The sequence below is a fragment of the Medicago sativa genome, chromosome 2 (genome assembly GCF_051527215.1).
Source record: "Medicago sativa cultivar Bolivia chromosome 2, Bolivia_mono, whole genome shotgun sequence".
NCBI classification, from domain to species: domain Eukaryota; kingdom Viridiplantae; phylum Streptophyta; class Magnoliopsida; order Fabales; family Fabaceae; genus Medicago; species Medicago sativa.
This window is the reverse complement of record NC_140750.1, coordinates 18,959,922-18,975,595: the sequence shown is the minus strand read 5'-3', so window position 1 is coordinate 18,975,595 and position 15,674 is coordinate 18,959,922. Positions and strand designations below refer to the sequence as shown.

Below are 15,674 nucleotides of genomic sequence, written 5' to 3'. Positions count from 1 at the left end.
GCAAAAGAGAGAATATATAAATATAAAGACACTACAATACAAGTAATATCCTATTCAAAAAACTTTTCCCAAATGTTAGTTTCTACACAAAAGAAAATAAAAAATCTGCTGCTAAGCACATAATTTATAGAACAACGATATGACTCACTTTTAATTTGAAAACAAGTAATTCACATATTAGATCTAATACAAAAATATCTTAAGTTGAGTATCAAAATATATCATATTGAGTACAAAAATATATTATATTCAATACCAAAATATATTTTAGATCAAGTACCAAAATATGTAAGACTTGGGGACTGTAAAAGCATTTTCTAATAATCAATTAAATTAAATTTTTAATTTAACATTTCCAAATTTTGTCAATTTTTTTTAACATTTCCAAATAATAAAATATATAAATATATTTTGTTGCCGGTGCTTACTTTCTTCACATTGTTATGTACCCCATTAGAGGTATACACCCACTATATAAACACTATTAATGTGTGTGATTCACATGATATGATACTTATACTTTTTTCAATTCACATAACAGTAGTTCTACCCAATATGGGGCATTGTGTTTGGTTTTATTTTTTTTGACAAAAATAAACGAGATCCGGTTTGGCACTAACGAGATCCCTCTTTCAAATATATTGCATTTACATATATATACTGCTAAGTCATTTTAAAGGACAAAAAATTTGAACTCGTAAGAGGGGTATGAGAACTATCACTAAATCTAGTATCTCCTCGACTTTGCAAATGTCTTGTCAATATGTGGCAAAATTGGTCAGCTTAGAGACCACCTACAGTCAATTTGGACGAACCTCTGCAAATATCATTTTCTAAAGTTTGGTGAATTCAAAGACTATGGATCTGGATTTATCATTGACCTTTGGTCATATGTGGAAAATTTTAGTTTGCTTGTTAGGACTTCGAATTGGTGTTGTCAATGCTTTAATGTCTTCTGAAAGTTCAATATGTATGTATCCTTAACATGTTGCTAGCTATCTTAATCATTCGTCCTGATCGTAAAAATATGGATGATAAATGTCCCAAGCTATGATCCTTTTACTCTTAGTATTTTAGTATCTCAATGAATGAAACTTCTTTCTTGTCAAAAGAAAAAAAAAACCTACACTCGTAGATTATTTTGTTCACAACTTACACTCGCATATTTGAGTTCATAGTCATTAAAATGTTTGATCAAAAACAAAAAGCAATATATTTTAAAAAAGAAATATGTTTTCCCTTAAAAAAGCAATATATTTAAAAAATAAAATATACAGTTTTATTGAGGCGGTTTTGCATGTGTCTGTCCTTATTTAATCCTTCCAACAAACGTGTGTATAACAACAATGCACAAAACACAGCCATCAAAGCCGTGCCATCAAAGCCCTAGAACTCTCTCAAAAAAGAAAACCCTAGTCCCCTAGAACAACAAACAACACACAACCACATGGATCGATGATGGAATACAGAACCTTGGAAATCAAGATGATATCCGCAAAAGATGTCAAAGATGTTACTCCTTTTTTCAAAAAGCTGATGGTATTCGCTGTCGTTTCAATCACCGGCGACCCACTCAACCCACAAACTGAAAACACCGAGGACGGTAAAAACAAAAGAAACCCCAAATGGAACAGCTCCCTCAAATTCACCTTCAAATAATCTCTCGCTAACCAGGATTGTCTCTTTCTCAAAATCCATCTAGGCGCAATGCTTTCCTACCCCCAATAAGCTCATCGGCACCGTCAATATCCCTCTCAAGGAACTTTTTGATAACCCTGCCGGCCACCGACTCAGTTACCAGGTTAGGAAATTAAATAAACTCAGAGGAATCCAGAGGGACTTTGAACCTCTCCTACAAATTCGGTGATCCCGTGAAAGCTCCGCCACCACCGAAACCAATGAAGGCGCCCGGTGAAGATTTTATAGATGGTTTTTTTATGATGTGTTTTGGTTTTAATGTTTCCCGTGGATTGAATTGAATTTTGATTATGCATACTCTTTGCCAATAGTATAACTTTATTGTTTGTGTTATCTAATTTTCTCTTGTGTTTTTTCTCTTTTATCTTTTATAATTGGGTTTTGTGATTTATCAATATTATGTTGGCATGTTATTGGGGTACTTATATTATGGTGGTGGTTCTGATTATGATTAATCATACACTCTTTTCTTTTCTAATTTATCGATTATTATTATGCTATTGTAGTCGATGCATCCTCAATTATATTTTTATTGCCAGTATGATGGTTTAATTGCATTTGCGAAAACTCACTTTGATTGTTCCCATGGTATTGACTTGAGATTTGAGATAGTGCCAATGTTTGATTCTCTCGATGCTAATTTAAGTGGACTAATTTAGCTTCTTAGGGAGGTGTATTGGATTAGGATTTTAAAGGATGATTTTTGCTTAAAAAAGTCTCAAAGATTTTAAAAGATTTTGTAGGATTTTAATGACTTTCATGATTTTAAAAGACTATCAGGATTTTCAATTTGGATTTCAATAGATTTACATCATAAGATTTTAAAGGATTTTAAAGGATTTTATGGATTTATAAGATTTCAAAAGATTTTATGAATTTTAAGGACTCATTGAAAAGAAATAATTACAACACACTCTCTATCGTAATATTTTCAATACATACTCTTATTTTTTATTTTATTTTATGAGAGATAGAGAGGGGGGGAAGAGAGGAGGGAGAAAAGAGAGGAGAGAGAAAAGAGAGGAGAGAGAGAGGGAGAAGAGAGAGAGAAGGGAGAAAAGAGAGGAGAGAGAGACGAAGAGAGAGGAGAGAGAGAGAGAGAGAGAGAGAGACGAGGGAGAAAAGAGAGGAGAGAGAGAAGGAAGAAGAGAGAAGGAAAAAGGGATAAGAAAGAGATAGTAAACTTTTAAAGAAAAACAATCCCAAGAAATTTTTTGTCTTCATCAAAGACTTTTTCCTATTAAAATTTCACTAGAAAATCCCACAAAATCCATCAAAATCTAATTTATTAAACAATCCTTTAAAATTTGAATGATTTTGAATACCATGAGACTTTTCTTAAGTGATGAAAAGTCTTGATTGAATACCTCAAGATTTTTTTAAAATGACAAAGAATCTTGATTGAATACCACAAAGGCTTTTTTTAAATTGCAAAAAATTTTGATTGAATACCACAAGATTTTTTCATAATTAAAAAGTCTTTTAAAATCCTTTAGAATCCTAATCCTAATTCTAATCCTAATCCTTTGGAATGACAAAAACTATATAGAGAAGAGGCAAAGGTTATATATGCCTTTATGCTTGGGTATTGTTTTTTTTATTTGAACCTCAAATTAATTATCGATCAAGTTGTGCATGAAAAGCAATGGTATGGATAGATAGGGCATGTACTAGTACTTTTAACCCAATTAAAAGTACCATTTTCATTTGTCGTTTGTTAGGCCAGCCATTTTTGCATAAACAAGCTTCAGAGAGGTGACAATCCACCACTTGCATGTGTGTGCATATATATCTATGTTTGTGGGTATAAACCATAGGATAAAAGGTACAGTTGCGAATAAATTGATAATATGCACGTCCCCTTGACCATAGCTCAGTTGGTAGAGACATGTATTATTATATGCAGGGGTCGGGGTTCGAACCTCGGACACCCCACTATCAATACTAGTACTATTTGCATCTTTTCGCTTGGATCTCCATAGCCATCTGATGAGATTCCCACAACTAACAACTTGCTCTAAGAATTGTCAAAATCTTATACAATTAAGAAAAAATATTATACAATTTGGAAAAAATAGCTTCAAGATAAAAATAAAAAAAATCCAACATCAGGGTCCTATGTATATACTATTTTCGATATTTATATCGTTGTTTCTCTCTCATCGGTTTTGGCACAATAACATTTGAGTTGTATGTTATATGATGTGGAATACAATGTTCGAATATAAACTAGGGTGGAAAAATGGACGGATTTGGATCTAGATGACAATTGATAGATAAAAACAATCCAATAATTCATATATGAAATCACTACAAGAAAAACTGCATTTTGCGACTTTTAAAAACGCTGATTGCGACTGTTAGAAGGGTCGCAAATGTACATTTGCGACTGTTCCCCAACAGTCACATTTGTTGGGGTCGCAACTGTCATTTGCGACCCTTCGTGGAACAGCCGCTCCAACAGCCGCAAAGGTGCTGCGACAGTTGCTAACAGTCGCAAATGAGGAGATTTATATGGAATTTAAGGGACTTGCGACATTTGCTAACAGTCGCAAATGTCTAATAAAAAATTTATTTTATTATGGCTGCGACTGTTTGAACAGCCGCAAATGTATATATATATTTTTTTTAAAATCACAAATGCGACTGTTTGAACAGCCGCAAATGTTTTTTTTTTTTTTTTAAATCACAAATTTATTTATTTTTGAAATTGATATGCCCTGATTTAGAATTTTTTTTCCCTACAATTTGAAGACAATCTCAAAATATATTACTAAAGACTTAAAATGCAAAATATACATAATTCAAGAGTAAGAAGTTTGATCCATACATCAACTTAACTAAAACAAAAAATATATAGTACCAAGTTTAAACATTCAAAAAACCGAAACACTAGTGACTGGACAAGTTGACTATTCTCGGTGAGCTCTTTCTTAATATGATTCTCCAAAAGTTGAGGAAACACATAAGAGAAAAAAGTACTCAGTAAAAAGTTAAGAGAGCAATCATGTGAAAAGTCGAACATTGACAATTCAATTCACCCATGCCTGATCATTGAAACAAGCGTCTGCACTACCGGACACCAAAAGTGATATATGAGCAGAACTAGACGTGGATATATCACAGCGCATGGTCACCACGCCGCGTGAGAATGTTGCTTCTTGGAGAGGAGGTGGTGGAGCACTACAAAATTTACGACAGTTACAGAAATTAACAAACAGAATAACATTGTAGGTAAAAGATGGAAAGAATATACAAGTCTTGCACTGAATAAAACATCGGAAAACACGAGTATGAACTCTCAGAACCACCAACACTCCGTTCAATGATTTAAGGAAATACCATTGCACTTTTCAGCACATACACATCTTGATTTTGTATCATAGCTTCTTTAGGTTTGTTAATAGTGAAACCTGATCCCAATTAGGAACAAACATAATGGTGAAACTAGTTTTGAACTAATCCATGCATATGCCTTAAGTAATACATTGATTACATTGTCTCCAAATGGTGAAAAATGCGATAATACTAAACTATTTTCAGATAAAACTATCTTCAAAGTTGAATTTAATTTGACACTTCTAATAAGCATGTAGAGTTTCACCACAAACTAACCTATAACAATTACTACAATTGTGTAACGCCATGCATATGAAGTTATCTGAAAAGTTGCAATTTTATACAGAGCATCCAAAAAGCAGTAACGGATAAACCAAGAAAAGCAAGCAACCGTGTGAAACAAACTTACTTCAGTACATAGGAGAGCATTGAGTCCATCCTCTAATGACTCCAATAAGCACGCATCCTTTTAAGAGAAAAGAGAGATGAAATAAATCAGTTTATAACAGGTAGGCCACATTGTAAGAACTATTACAAATAACAAACTGCTTCAAAACTAATTAACCAAAGTATCCAAGCCTACCACTGTGCAGGGAAATCCACCCTCAAGAAACAACACCCTCAAGAATATTATCAAGTGATGCTACAAAAATATTTAGAAATAAAGAATAAGGATATTATATATGTAAGTAAATTTAGAAATAAAGAATAATGATATTGTATGGACATAATTTAGGAGCTGTTCATATCATCGCACAATATTTTCAAAATACTATTAGTTAACTGACTATTTCACAGAAAATCGTACTTGTAAAGTCCTAATGAGGCATTGGAATTGCCGTAGTTTGCAGAAAAAGAATACATCATGATTAGAAGTAACATTCACATGAGATAATCCCTATTTGTCTTGGCATGAAGAATTAACATTAACATATTCATGAAGTAATGAAAAGCGAAGAGAAGTTGATGAGTACAAATAACTTGAATTTATAGATTCTTAAGACAAACAGAGAGGGAGAGGGTTCCAGAAACTATACAAGTCAAAGCGAACAATATACTATGTTCAACTTGCTGGATTCATAAATTAACAATATTTTACCCTAAACTCAAAGGTCTTGGAATCTTGGCGGTGGTCCTTCATTAATATGGTCTGAATTAGAACAACCGTAAACCTTCACAAAGGCTTCTGCATGACCTAACCTCCCCTCAACATTTTTTATCCTAAATGACATGTGCGTACTGAAAAAAATTATCTACAATATACAAACCAACGAGTAGGTAAATTCTTTATTTATATAACATAACAAAAAAAAAGTCCATACCTCTCGGTAAAATCATCATATTGCTCTGATAAATCTTCTCCAAGCCTATCAGATGGCTGGCCAGTAACAATTTTGTAACCACATAAACTATTGGTGGCATTAGGAACCTACAAAAGAACCAAGTTCGATTATGTGCTGCATATAAGTGGCTCGCAACAGCTTGATATTTTTTTACTGATCTAAAAAAGGTTTACCTTGTGAGCTAGGTGATGAAATGTGTACAACAAGCACTCAACATATGTAAAATTCATCTCTTCTCCGGTTTTCTTCCAAGTCATGTATTTCTGAAAAGAGCAAAGCACACAGCTTATAGCAAGTAAAAACAAAATTCATATATTTTGGTGATCAATCGATTCAAATGAATTTGTAGGATTATATCAATGCAAATCCAATATTTTGGTGATTGAACATTGATCCACTCAACAATATAACGCTGCAATGATGAGCAGGAATGGAGCCAAAATTTGATGAATAAATTATAGCTCAATATACAAGATAGACTCTCGCGCCTTAATAGCATTCACTCCATAAAAAGAATGAAGGTAAGACTAAACCAAGCTATCCACAACAAAATACCACTTTAGCTAGATGACAATGTTCTCGGAACATCCAAATAACAGCATAAACTAGAACAAAGTAAACAATAAATTGATCTTGATATAAAGAAATGAAGTGAGTACCATCATACGAATTCTGTCACGCTCTTCATCGATAAGTATGACTTGCAGCTTCAAATGCAAATGTCCTTCCCCTAGTGGAAACATGTCTTCCCAAACACCTTTCTGTAATATCAACCTTAAATGTACTCCTGCCAGTTATTTACTGAATCATGTTAGACACATTCAATCTTTGATCAACTTTGAAAAGTTAATTAAACCATTTTGTCAAATAGGGTGTTATCAAAGATAACCTGCATGCGATATTTCATTCCCTTCAGAATCCTGAATTTTAAAAATCAAATCGTCACAAAGGCTAGTATTGGGGCTGAAACAAGACAACAAACAGAATAAACAGGTTACAACATAGAATTTGGTATGACTTATCTGGCACTGACACTTCTGATAGAAGACATGTCTTACATCTATCCAACATTGGCTCTTTTGTTACATTTAATAACTACAATTTTCTTAAATTATTACTAACATTTACGTGTCAGTGTCAGGTCCGGTGTCAATGCTACATAGGTTATATGATACAAATATCTCAAAAAATTTAAATTAGAGACATACAAGGAAAAGTTTCCTTTGTCATTGATTTCATACTCCATTTTTCCCATGGAAGCTGCATTCATTTATCACAATAGCCACTTTTGAAGTTGACAATAGGTGGAATAAGGAAAAATTTAAAAGCAAGAACAATAGCATACCCCTTATGGATGTTGATGAAGAAAATGGAAGGTCCATGAATTCCAGCACTATAATAAAAATCAATATAGAGAAGTCAAAAAGAAAATCAACATGTGGTTGATATGCTTGAATTGTATATGCTAAATAAAATTCAGTACCTGAAACCAGGATTGTTCCTGGCATTGCAGGGTGCAGAATTCAATAAAGATTGAAACTTAATTTGGTCAAACAAGAGAGGAGTAACTAAGAAATTACTATATATGCATACATTCAACTCTAGCATAGGATATTTTTTAACTTTTGTTTAAGTGGTTGAAAAATGGAAATTTTGGATGGGATGGGGAAGAATGGATATGGTTAGAATCCAATGAAACCAGCTATTGTGTGGTCCTTCTAACTAGCAAAACATTTATTAGCCATAAAAGCTTGATTGGAAAATTCTGACCCAGCTGAGATAACAAACCAATTCTGACCTCAAAACACCAAAATGGTCTTCTCACTATATAGTACCTCAAAACACTATAATAACATATGTAATGTAAACTTAAGGAAGTGTTGTTTCAACATCCTTTGAATGTATTGTACGGTGATAGAAACAATGAGAACAGACAAACCAAAGTTAATATCCTTTTCATCATTGAGAAACATTAAGATTCTTGGCAAATGCTCAATGTGGCAGATAACTATGACCAATGAGGATGTGAACAGTATACCTTAAGAAGATGCAGTAACAGAGCTGATGCGTGGACAGCGGTGACACCCAACCGCGAAACCAAAATGCACTAGCTGAAATAACGCAACCAAAACTCAAATCAAGGAATCACACATGATTAAAAAAAATATAGAAATTAACAAAAAACACTCAAATCAATAGAAAAAGCAGAAAAAATTAAAAATAAAATTCTTATATAAACAAAAAAAATTAACTGAAAAGGAAGAAGTGGTGAACTGGGTACACCATAATAACCTGGTATGATGAGGAACCGAACAAATCTTTGAGCTGGAGAAAGCTTTGATGAGTGCATTATAATAACCGATTGAGGTTGAAGAGGGTTTGAGGTGTGGGTTTTGAGGTTGAAGAGGGTTTGCATGAAAAAATTGAGGGTTTGAGGGTTTAGATTGAAGAGGACAAAGCTGAGCAAACCGATTGAGTACAGTGCGTGAAGAGGGTTGAAGAGGGTTTGCGTGAACAGTGCGTGAACAGTGCAGAGCTTCTGTTGAAGAGGACAAAGCTTCGATTGAGCAAGATTGGGTTGAAGAGGGTTCGTGAGATTGGGTTGAAGATCGGTGAAAGTAAGATTGGGTTTCAAATTAGGGGAAAAGTGAGAATGGGAAAAATTGGGTTTTGAAGTGAGAGGGAGACTGAAATTGAAAGTGGGAGTGAAAATATTTGGGCAAAAAGTTTTAAGTGAGCGCCTAAAAAAAAGGCATAAAACTTGCGACTGTTGGGCCTAACAGTTGCACTAACAGTCGCAAATGTCTATTTTGCGACTGTTCAAGCATAGGGGTCGCAAAGTAAGTGTCGCAAAATGCTTTTTTTCTTGTAGTGAATTTGTGTGTCTAAATTAGGGTGGAAAATTGATGGATTCGGATGACAATTGATTGCTCAAAACAATCACATAATCCATTAAAATTTATATAAAACAAATATCAATTAAATTCAATATTGGGGAGGATGCATGCCTTTTCGAGGAAGATAATGGGTCCAAATTGTCACAGTCTGGTCATGAGGATATACCTGGGGACCTGGAAGCTTGTAACAATGTTGATACTTTGGTCGAGAAATTAGTCGATGAGTTAGCGGTGGAGGAGCCTAAAGGTTCGCTCATTGAGGGAGCCAAGGACCAAGCTATTCATGTTTTCGAAATTGCGGCATCACTGGCTAGGCCTGCTAGTGGGGTGCAGTCGATAGTAAAGGTAGATGGCACTGTGTTATTAGCACAAAAGACATGTTCACCACCGAAGGAAGTTCAGTTGGTGGAGGGCCATGCTACTCATATGAATGACTCGCCGCCAGTTGTTGTAGAGAGTAAGTGTGAGGCTGATGTTGGACGGGTGGAGGCTTTGAAAGAAAAGGTGATCAAGGCGATTAATATGCCACGCCGTAAATGTATGAGTTCTTGTGATCAAGGCAACCACGAAGATGCAAAACTAAAATTTGACATCTGAGAACACATACCCAACCTGACGTTAACCGAGCATGAACCAAACCCACACGAATTTGAACATACAGCACAAACCACAAACGACGACGTTGGGAAACGAACACCGATGAGGCGGTTGAAAGCCATGCACTAAGCCCCACCCGAAGTACACATCAACCAATACACAACACAACCATACAAAAAGTCACACACAACATACCCAAAACAGCACCGCCAAGCAGCCACAACACAAAGCACCATACAATACCAACACAAAACACCATCGAACCCAGACCTGCAAACTGACCTATACCTTTGGGGTCAAGTACCTTCATCCACCATCCGAACGTGAGAGGACAAGCCCATGAAAGATTTTTGATAAGTTAGAGAAACAATGATAATACTTCTTTTTTTTAAAAAAAATATAATAGGTTTTTTTTCTAAGGTTCAAATATTTTTTTTGTTTGTCAAGTAACCTAGTGACTAGAAATTCACCTTTTAACTGTGAATAAGTGGGGTGTCTGATGTTCGAACTCCGACCCCTTCATATATTATGCAATGTCCCTACCAACTATGTTCACTAAAACATGTATAAATAAACTTTATTGTGCATCATAATTTTTAGGAAGTTATACCCCACACCCCTACATTTATACCTTCACCCCAATATTTAACACAAAGTTCCAATTTTACCCTTTATATAAAATTAAACTCAATCACTCTTTCACTTGTTCACCCCACCCTTTTTCTGGAAATCTCACAACAAACGTTCACCCCCCCACCTTCTTATGGAAAACGTTCGTAAGCATTTCATGAACCCTTTTTCGCTTGAAACGTTCGATGATGTTCGATTTGATTTTTATTTTACAGGTTGTGTTTGTTCTCTCAATCGTTTACCGAAATCTTTGATTGAGGTTTTCTAGATTACCGGAATTGTTCCGCTCCATGGTTCTGTTGGATTCACGTCGTGTTTTGGGTTACCGGAATCAAAATCGTTCTTTGATTATACGGTGTACTATCAATTTCATAATCGTAGGTTTGAGAATTGTTTTCATAAATAAAAGAAGTTTTGGTAATTATTTTGTCTCCTATAGCCGACGTGTGAGAGAACAGAAACAACCTAGCATCATGGAATGCTCTATCACTTTTTTTAATCACAATATTGGGAGTGCTCGTGTAAGTGCTTCAGCACACATGACTTGATGATTTCACAAGCAGGAACATTATTATATATTTATCGGAAAGAATGTGTCGAGTTTTTTGGCATAGCTTTCGAAAAACTAAAGATGAATGTTCCGGGAAAATTTTGGAAATGTATTACTTTCGAAAAACTAAAGATGAATGTTCCGGGAAAATTTTGGAAATGTATTATAGGATGAATAAATTGGAAATACATACCCGGAAAAATAGTAGGTAGGGGTGAACTTGAATGGGAAATGTTGAAATTGAGGGTGAAAAATTATGTGGAAAAAGGTTAAACAGCAGAGAGGGTAAAATTGGAAATTTTAAAGATTTGTAGGGGTGAAAGTTCATGTGTCGGGGTATAGGGTAAAATTTCCTAATTTTTATTAAGCATCTCATGCACATTTTTTCTGCTAAAAACTAAGGCCGGTCCAATAATATTCCAAAGTAAGTGACGCCTAAAAGAAATTTTGATATATGAGCCCGCTTTTTCATTTTGAGCAAAATGAGACCCTTTTTGTCTACATATGAGGCCTTTTTAAAATTTAAAGAAAAGTTATTTTGTTCGTAGGCTTAAAACGAGGACTTTAGTGGTTTTATCCTTGGATCGACCCTGCTAAAGACACATGTATTTTTTCATTTAATTACTTCACATATATTTATATTGTGACAACGAAAAAGTCTAATAGTACTCTTATAAATTATAATTGTCTCAAGAGGGAGTTGAAAATTAGAATTGCCTAAAAATAGTAGCATTGACTCATCTTAGACCACAGCTCTTGAGGGGGCGAGCGACCAAAATGCAAAGCGTCAAAATAAATATCCTAAAATGGTAGAAATTCACACCATTAATTTATTTCATTGCCCCAACAAAGTCTTTATATAATCCAGCCCTATTATCCTCTTATCATTTGTGTTCTTCAATCAATTAAGAGAAGCATAATCACTCTTATTGTCAAAATTAAAAACAAAATGATGAAGGTTTCAAGTATTTCAATTATCATTCTCTTAACCATTTCATCCATTTTCTTCATACCACCAATCCAATGCCATCAACCACCAAAGCTAGACTTAATTAAAGCTATATGTCGAAAAACACCTCATTACCATCTTTGCGTTATAACATTAAAATCAAATTTATATGCAGTAAAGTATATTGCATCAAATACTGACATCTCTGGATTTGTTCGCGTAACACTCAAGGTTGTCGCGACAAGAGCACCGGTCATAATAAAGCAAATTCAAACTGTTCAAGCGCAAACCAAGGACACACAACTGAAAGCTGCTTTGGATAATTGCATAGCTTCATACACCAAGATATCAAAAGAACTTGTGCCACAAGCTCAGAAATGTGTAGACAAAGGTGATTATAATGGTGTCAAACAAAATGCAACCACTGCTGGAAATTTGGCTGATTCTTGTGGGAAGAAATGCAATGGCACCACTAGTTCAGCTGTTCTTTCGCAACTTGGGGATAGTAATCAATATGTGAAAAATATGTGTGCAATTACAGTCTCCATTGCTACCCAATTTTCTCAATCAACTCACCAAATTTTAACATAAATTTTTTAGTACTAATTTTGGTATTGTCTTATTTTTTTGTGTTAAAAAAATAACAACAAAAAAAAGACGAACCCAAAATTTTGGATTCGTCTTATTTTGTGTATATATATAGTAATGATATATGCCTTTTATGGCCGTCATATTTTTTTTCTTCTTATGTTGATCATTGTCCATAATTTGTACATTAGTTATGCTTTAATATGCCTAGGCAATTGTAAATGCAATTAATAAATTTCATCATCATCATATTATATTTTGTGAAGTGGTAACGAGGTTTATTTTTCCATCTAATTGTTGAATATCCTTCCGTCTGTTTCCTGTAACCCTAGTTTATTCATCCTCATCATTTTAGAGGGCATTTTTTTTTTTTTTAAGAATGTATTTTTTTTATTGAAATAAGTAGTTTCAACGTAGATCTAATATTTTGTTTGTATTAAACGTGATTTTGTCGTCTATAAAGGTATAGTTGTTTTATTTGTCGTTTTAGTGCGGAATTTTTTAATTTTCCCGTCTTATTGTGGTGTGTGTTTTATTTAAATTGATAGATCAATGTTTATTAACAATAATTTTTTAATAATCAACTTTTATTTGAATTTTTTGAATTTTTTTATTTTATAAAAATGAAAATGATTTGACAGAGGCATGTTCCTCGCAAAAGTTCATGACAAATGCAGTCAGTCAGAACAAGTGGCAGTGACTATGACATGGGTTGGGCTAGGGTAATACCAGTGCTTTAGACATGGTTTCGCCATTTGCAAATTTCCTAGGGGTTAAACCCCTCCCTTTTAGCGCGTTTGTTAGGGATTTCGCCCCTGAAAAATCTGTAGATTTCTTGTAGTTTGATTATACTTGCCACTTTTATTTTGTCCCATTTGTAAGAATTTTGTCTTTTTATGCTATTAACCCAAAGGTGGTTTCTAATCTATAGGAACTCACCCCAACTTAATCCGACAATGTAAACTTCCTCTCTAAAACCTCTGCACCTAAGCTTAGAGCTGTGATGTTATAATTTTCTTTGCAAACTAATCATTTCCAGTTTTAGCCAAATTAATTTGTAATATTATTAAGAGTAAATTACACTCCCCTCCCCTCAAAGATGCTTGAATTACACTTCCCTCCCCTCTTGTGTTAAAATATACACTCCCCTCCCCTCTTATTCAAAACAGATTAGAAAACTTTTCACTCCCCTCCCCTAAGATAAGCTTGAATTACATTCTCCTCCCCTCTTATGTTAAAATCTACATTTTACTCCCTCAATATTTTTTTTATATTTCTAATAATCTAGCAAAAAAATAATAATCTAACACACTTTGAAAAAAATAGTATTGCAAGTCTATTTTAATATAATAAAAAATTGAATACATATTTTTTGCTATTTTTTATTCACAATTTCATTAACATGTAGTTTTAAACCCTATTATAAAATATAAACCAACCAAAAATAAAATTAAAATATGTGAAAAATTACTAAAGACAATAAAGCATGGTTATTTAAAAGTTAATTTTATACTCTAAATTATAAAATCAATAGCAAAATATTTAAATTTAATTATCAATGACATTTAAATTATAAAGAAATGAATTAATTTTTCTTAAATGGTGGTTCAAAATTAATATATATCATAAAAATATTTATTTATGTTAAAATAGATTAAAGTGTAGTGCATGTTTAATTATTAAGGGATGGGATTGTAATTCAAGCATCTTATAAGGGAGGGGGGTATATATATTACTTTTCAAGGGAGGAGAGTATATATTTTAACATAAGAGGGGAGTGTAATGCAAGTATCTTTGAGGAGAGGGAGGTGTAATTTACTCTATTATTAATGTATATTCTACAAGTTTGAATGAATGATTAACTTTTTTAGTCAAAATATATAAGATAAAATTGGGAGCTCGTGTACCGATGATTGAAAATTAGTATATAAAACAATAATAAAAACCTTGAATTGATTTAAAACAAAAGAAACATTAGTATTTAAGGCCTAACTCCACTAACAATGTCGATAGTGTTAGATTGAACACCTTCGTTCAAATTCAAAAGCAAGATTTCATAGTTTTATGTAAATTTTAGATGATGTTTGTCATTTTATCTACAAACAAACAAAAATTAAACATTCTTTTTAATATGCATAGCAATTTCGTGTTGTCAAAACATATGGGTATTTTTTAGGGGACGTATCGGTATTTTTCTCACAAGCAAAAGAGAGAATATATAAATATAAGACACTACAATACAAGTAATATCCTATTCAAAAACTTTTCCCATATGTTAGTTTTCTACACAAAAGAAGATAAAAAATCTGCTGCTAAGCACATCATTTATAGAACAGCGATGACTCACTTTTAATTTGAGTCAAGAAAAACTATTTCCAAGACATCTTGATTTTTTCCAACATTGTTATATGCAAAATTCAATTCAACGGTTTATATTTGACTGACCACAATACAATATCATTTCATTAAAATTCAGTATTCGAGTCAGAGATGTTTTGTCATTAGCACAAGAGTTTGAATATGAATGAATTCAAAGACAAGCAAACACCCAGGGTCAAGATATATTAAATTAGGGGTGTTTATGTCCAATCCAATCCAAAGCAAACTGCAGTAACCGAACCAAAAAATCGAAAACCGAACAAAAACCGCAATTTTAAATGGATTGGATTGGTTTTCGGTTCCCTGTGCAAAATTCAATTCAACAGTTTATATTTGACTGACCACAATACAATACCATTTCAATAAAATTCAGGATTCGAGTTAGAGATGTTTTGTCATTAACACAAGCAGGGCGGAGACACCCCCCAGCTAGCCTGGGCACTAGCCCGGGCTCAGCCCATACTTTCTTTGTATCACTACAAGAAATTTGACTTTTAGTGACGGCCAAAATCCGTCACTATAGAGAAAATTTTCGTAGCTAAATCCCTCTGTCATTGTCAAATGGTTGTCACTACATGTTTTCTACCTTTAGCTACGGACAAAACCGTAGGTAATTATAAGGAGACCATTTTAAAAACATTATGGATATCTACTTACAATTGCGGCTGTCACTAAAACTTATCATTGTTTTATTTTATTTTTAC

The 15,674-nt window shown here is 33.5% G+C and overlaps 2 protein-coding genes across 2 annotated transcripts; one reads left to right on the top strand and one right to left on the bottom strand.

Annotated features, from left to right (window-relative positions):
- Positions 1-4,445: 4,445 nt before the first annotated feature.
- LOC146945217 (uncharacterized) lies at positions 4,446-9,105 on the bottom strand. The gene is made up of 10 exons (XM_085743561.1): positions 8,673-9,105; positions 8,419-8,491; positions 7,726-7,773; positions 7,270-7,343; positions 7,040-7,167; positions 6,554-6,643; positions 6,360-6,466; positions 5,621-5,680; positions 5,447-5,503; positions 4,446-4,881 (listed from the first exon to the last, which is right to left on the bottom strand). The coding sequence occupies exons 1-8, from the start codon at positions 8,794-8,796 to the stop codon at positions 5,671-5,673; spliced, it is 654 nt and encodes a 217-aa protein (XP_085599687.1). The 5' UTR covers positions 8,797-9,105; the 3' UTR covers positions 4,446-4,881; positions 5,447-5,503; positions 5,621-5,670.
- A 2,834-nt stretch (positions 9,106-11,939) lies between these two features.
- Positions 11,940-12,623, top strand: LOC146945216 (cell wall / vacuolar inhibitor of fructosidase 1-like). The gene has a single exon (XM_085743560.1). The coding sequence runs from the start codon at positions 12,004-12,006 to the stop codon at positions 12,592-12,594; it is 591 nt and encodes a 196-aa protein (XP_085599686.1). The 5' UTR covers positions 11,940-12,003; the 3' UTR covers positions 12,595-12,623.
- Positions 12,624-15,674: the final 3,051 nt, after the last annotated feature.

What these genes read in the sequence shown, in the direction of transcription:
- LOC146945217 (XM_085743561.1), bottom strand. Translation starts at nt 8,796, where the DNA reads ATGCAAACCCTCTTCAACCTCAAAACCCACACCTCAAACCCTCTTCAA. An exon ending in GAATGAAATATCGCATGCAG is followed by an intron (nt 7,168 to 7,269) that starts GTTATCTTTGAT and finishes AATAACTGGCAG; the next exon opens with GAGTACATTTAAGGTTGATA. An exon ending in GTGACAGAATTCGTATGATG is followed by an intron (nt 6,644 to 7,039) that starts GTACTCACTTCA and finishes TGCTCTTTTCAG; the next exon opens with AAATACATGACTTGGAAGAA.
- LOC146945216 (XM_085743560.1), top strand. Translation starts at nt 12,004, where the DNA reads ATGATGAAGGTTTCAAGTATTTCAATTATCATTCTCTTAACCATTTCA.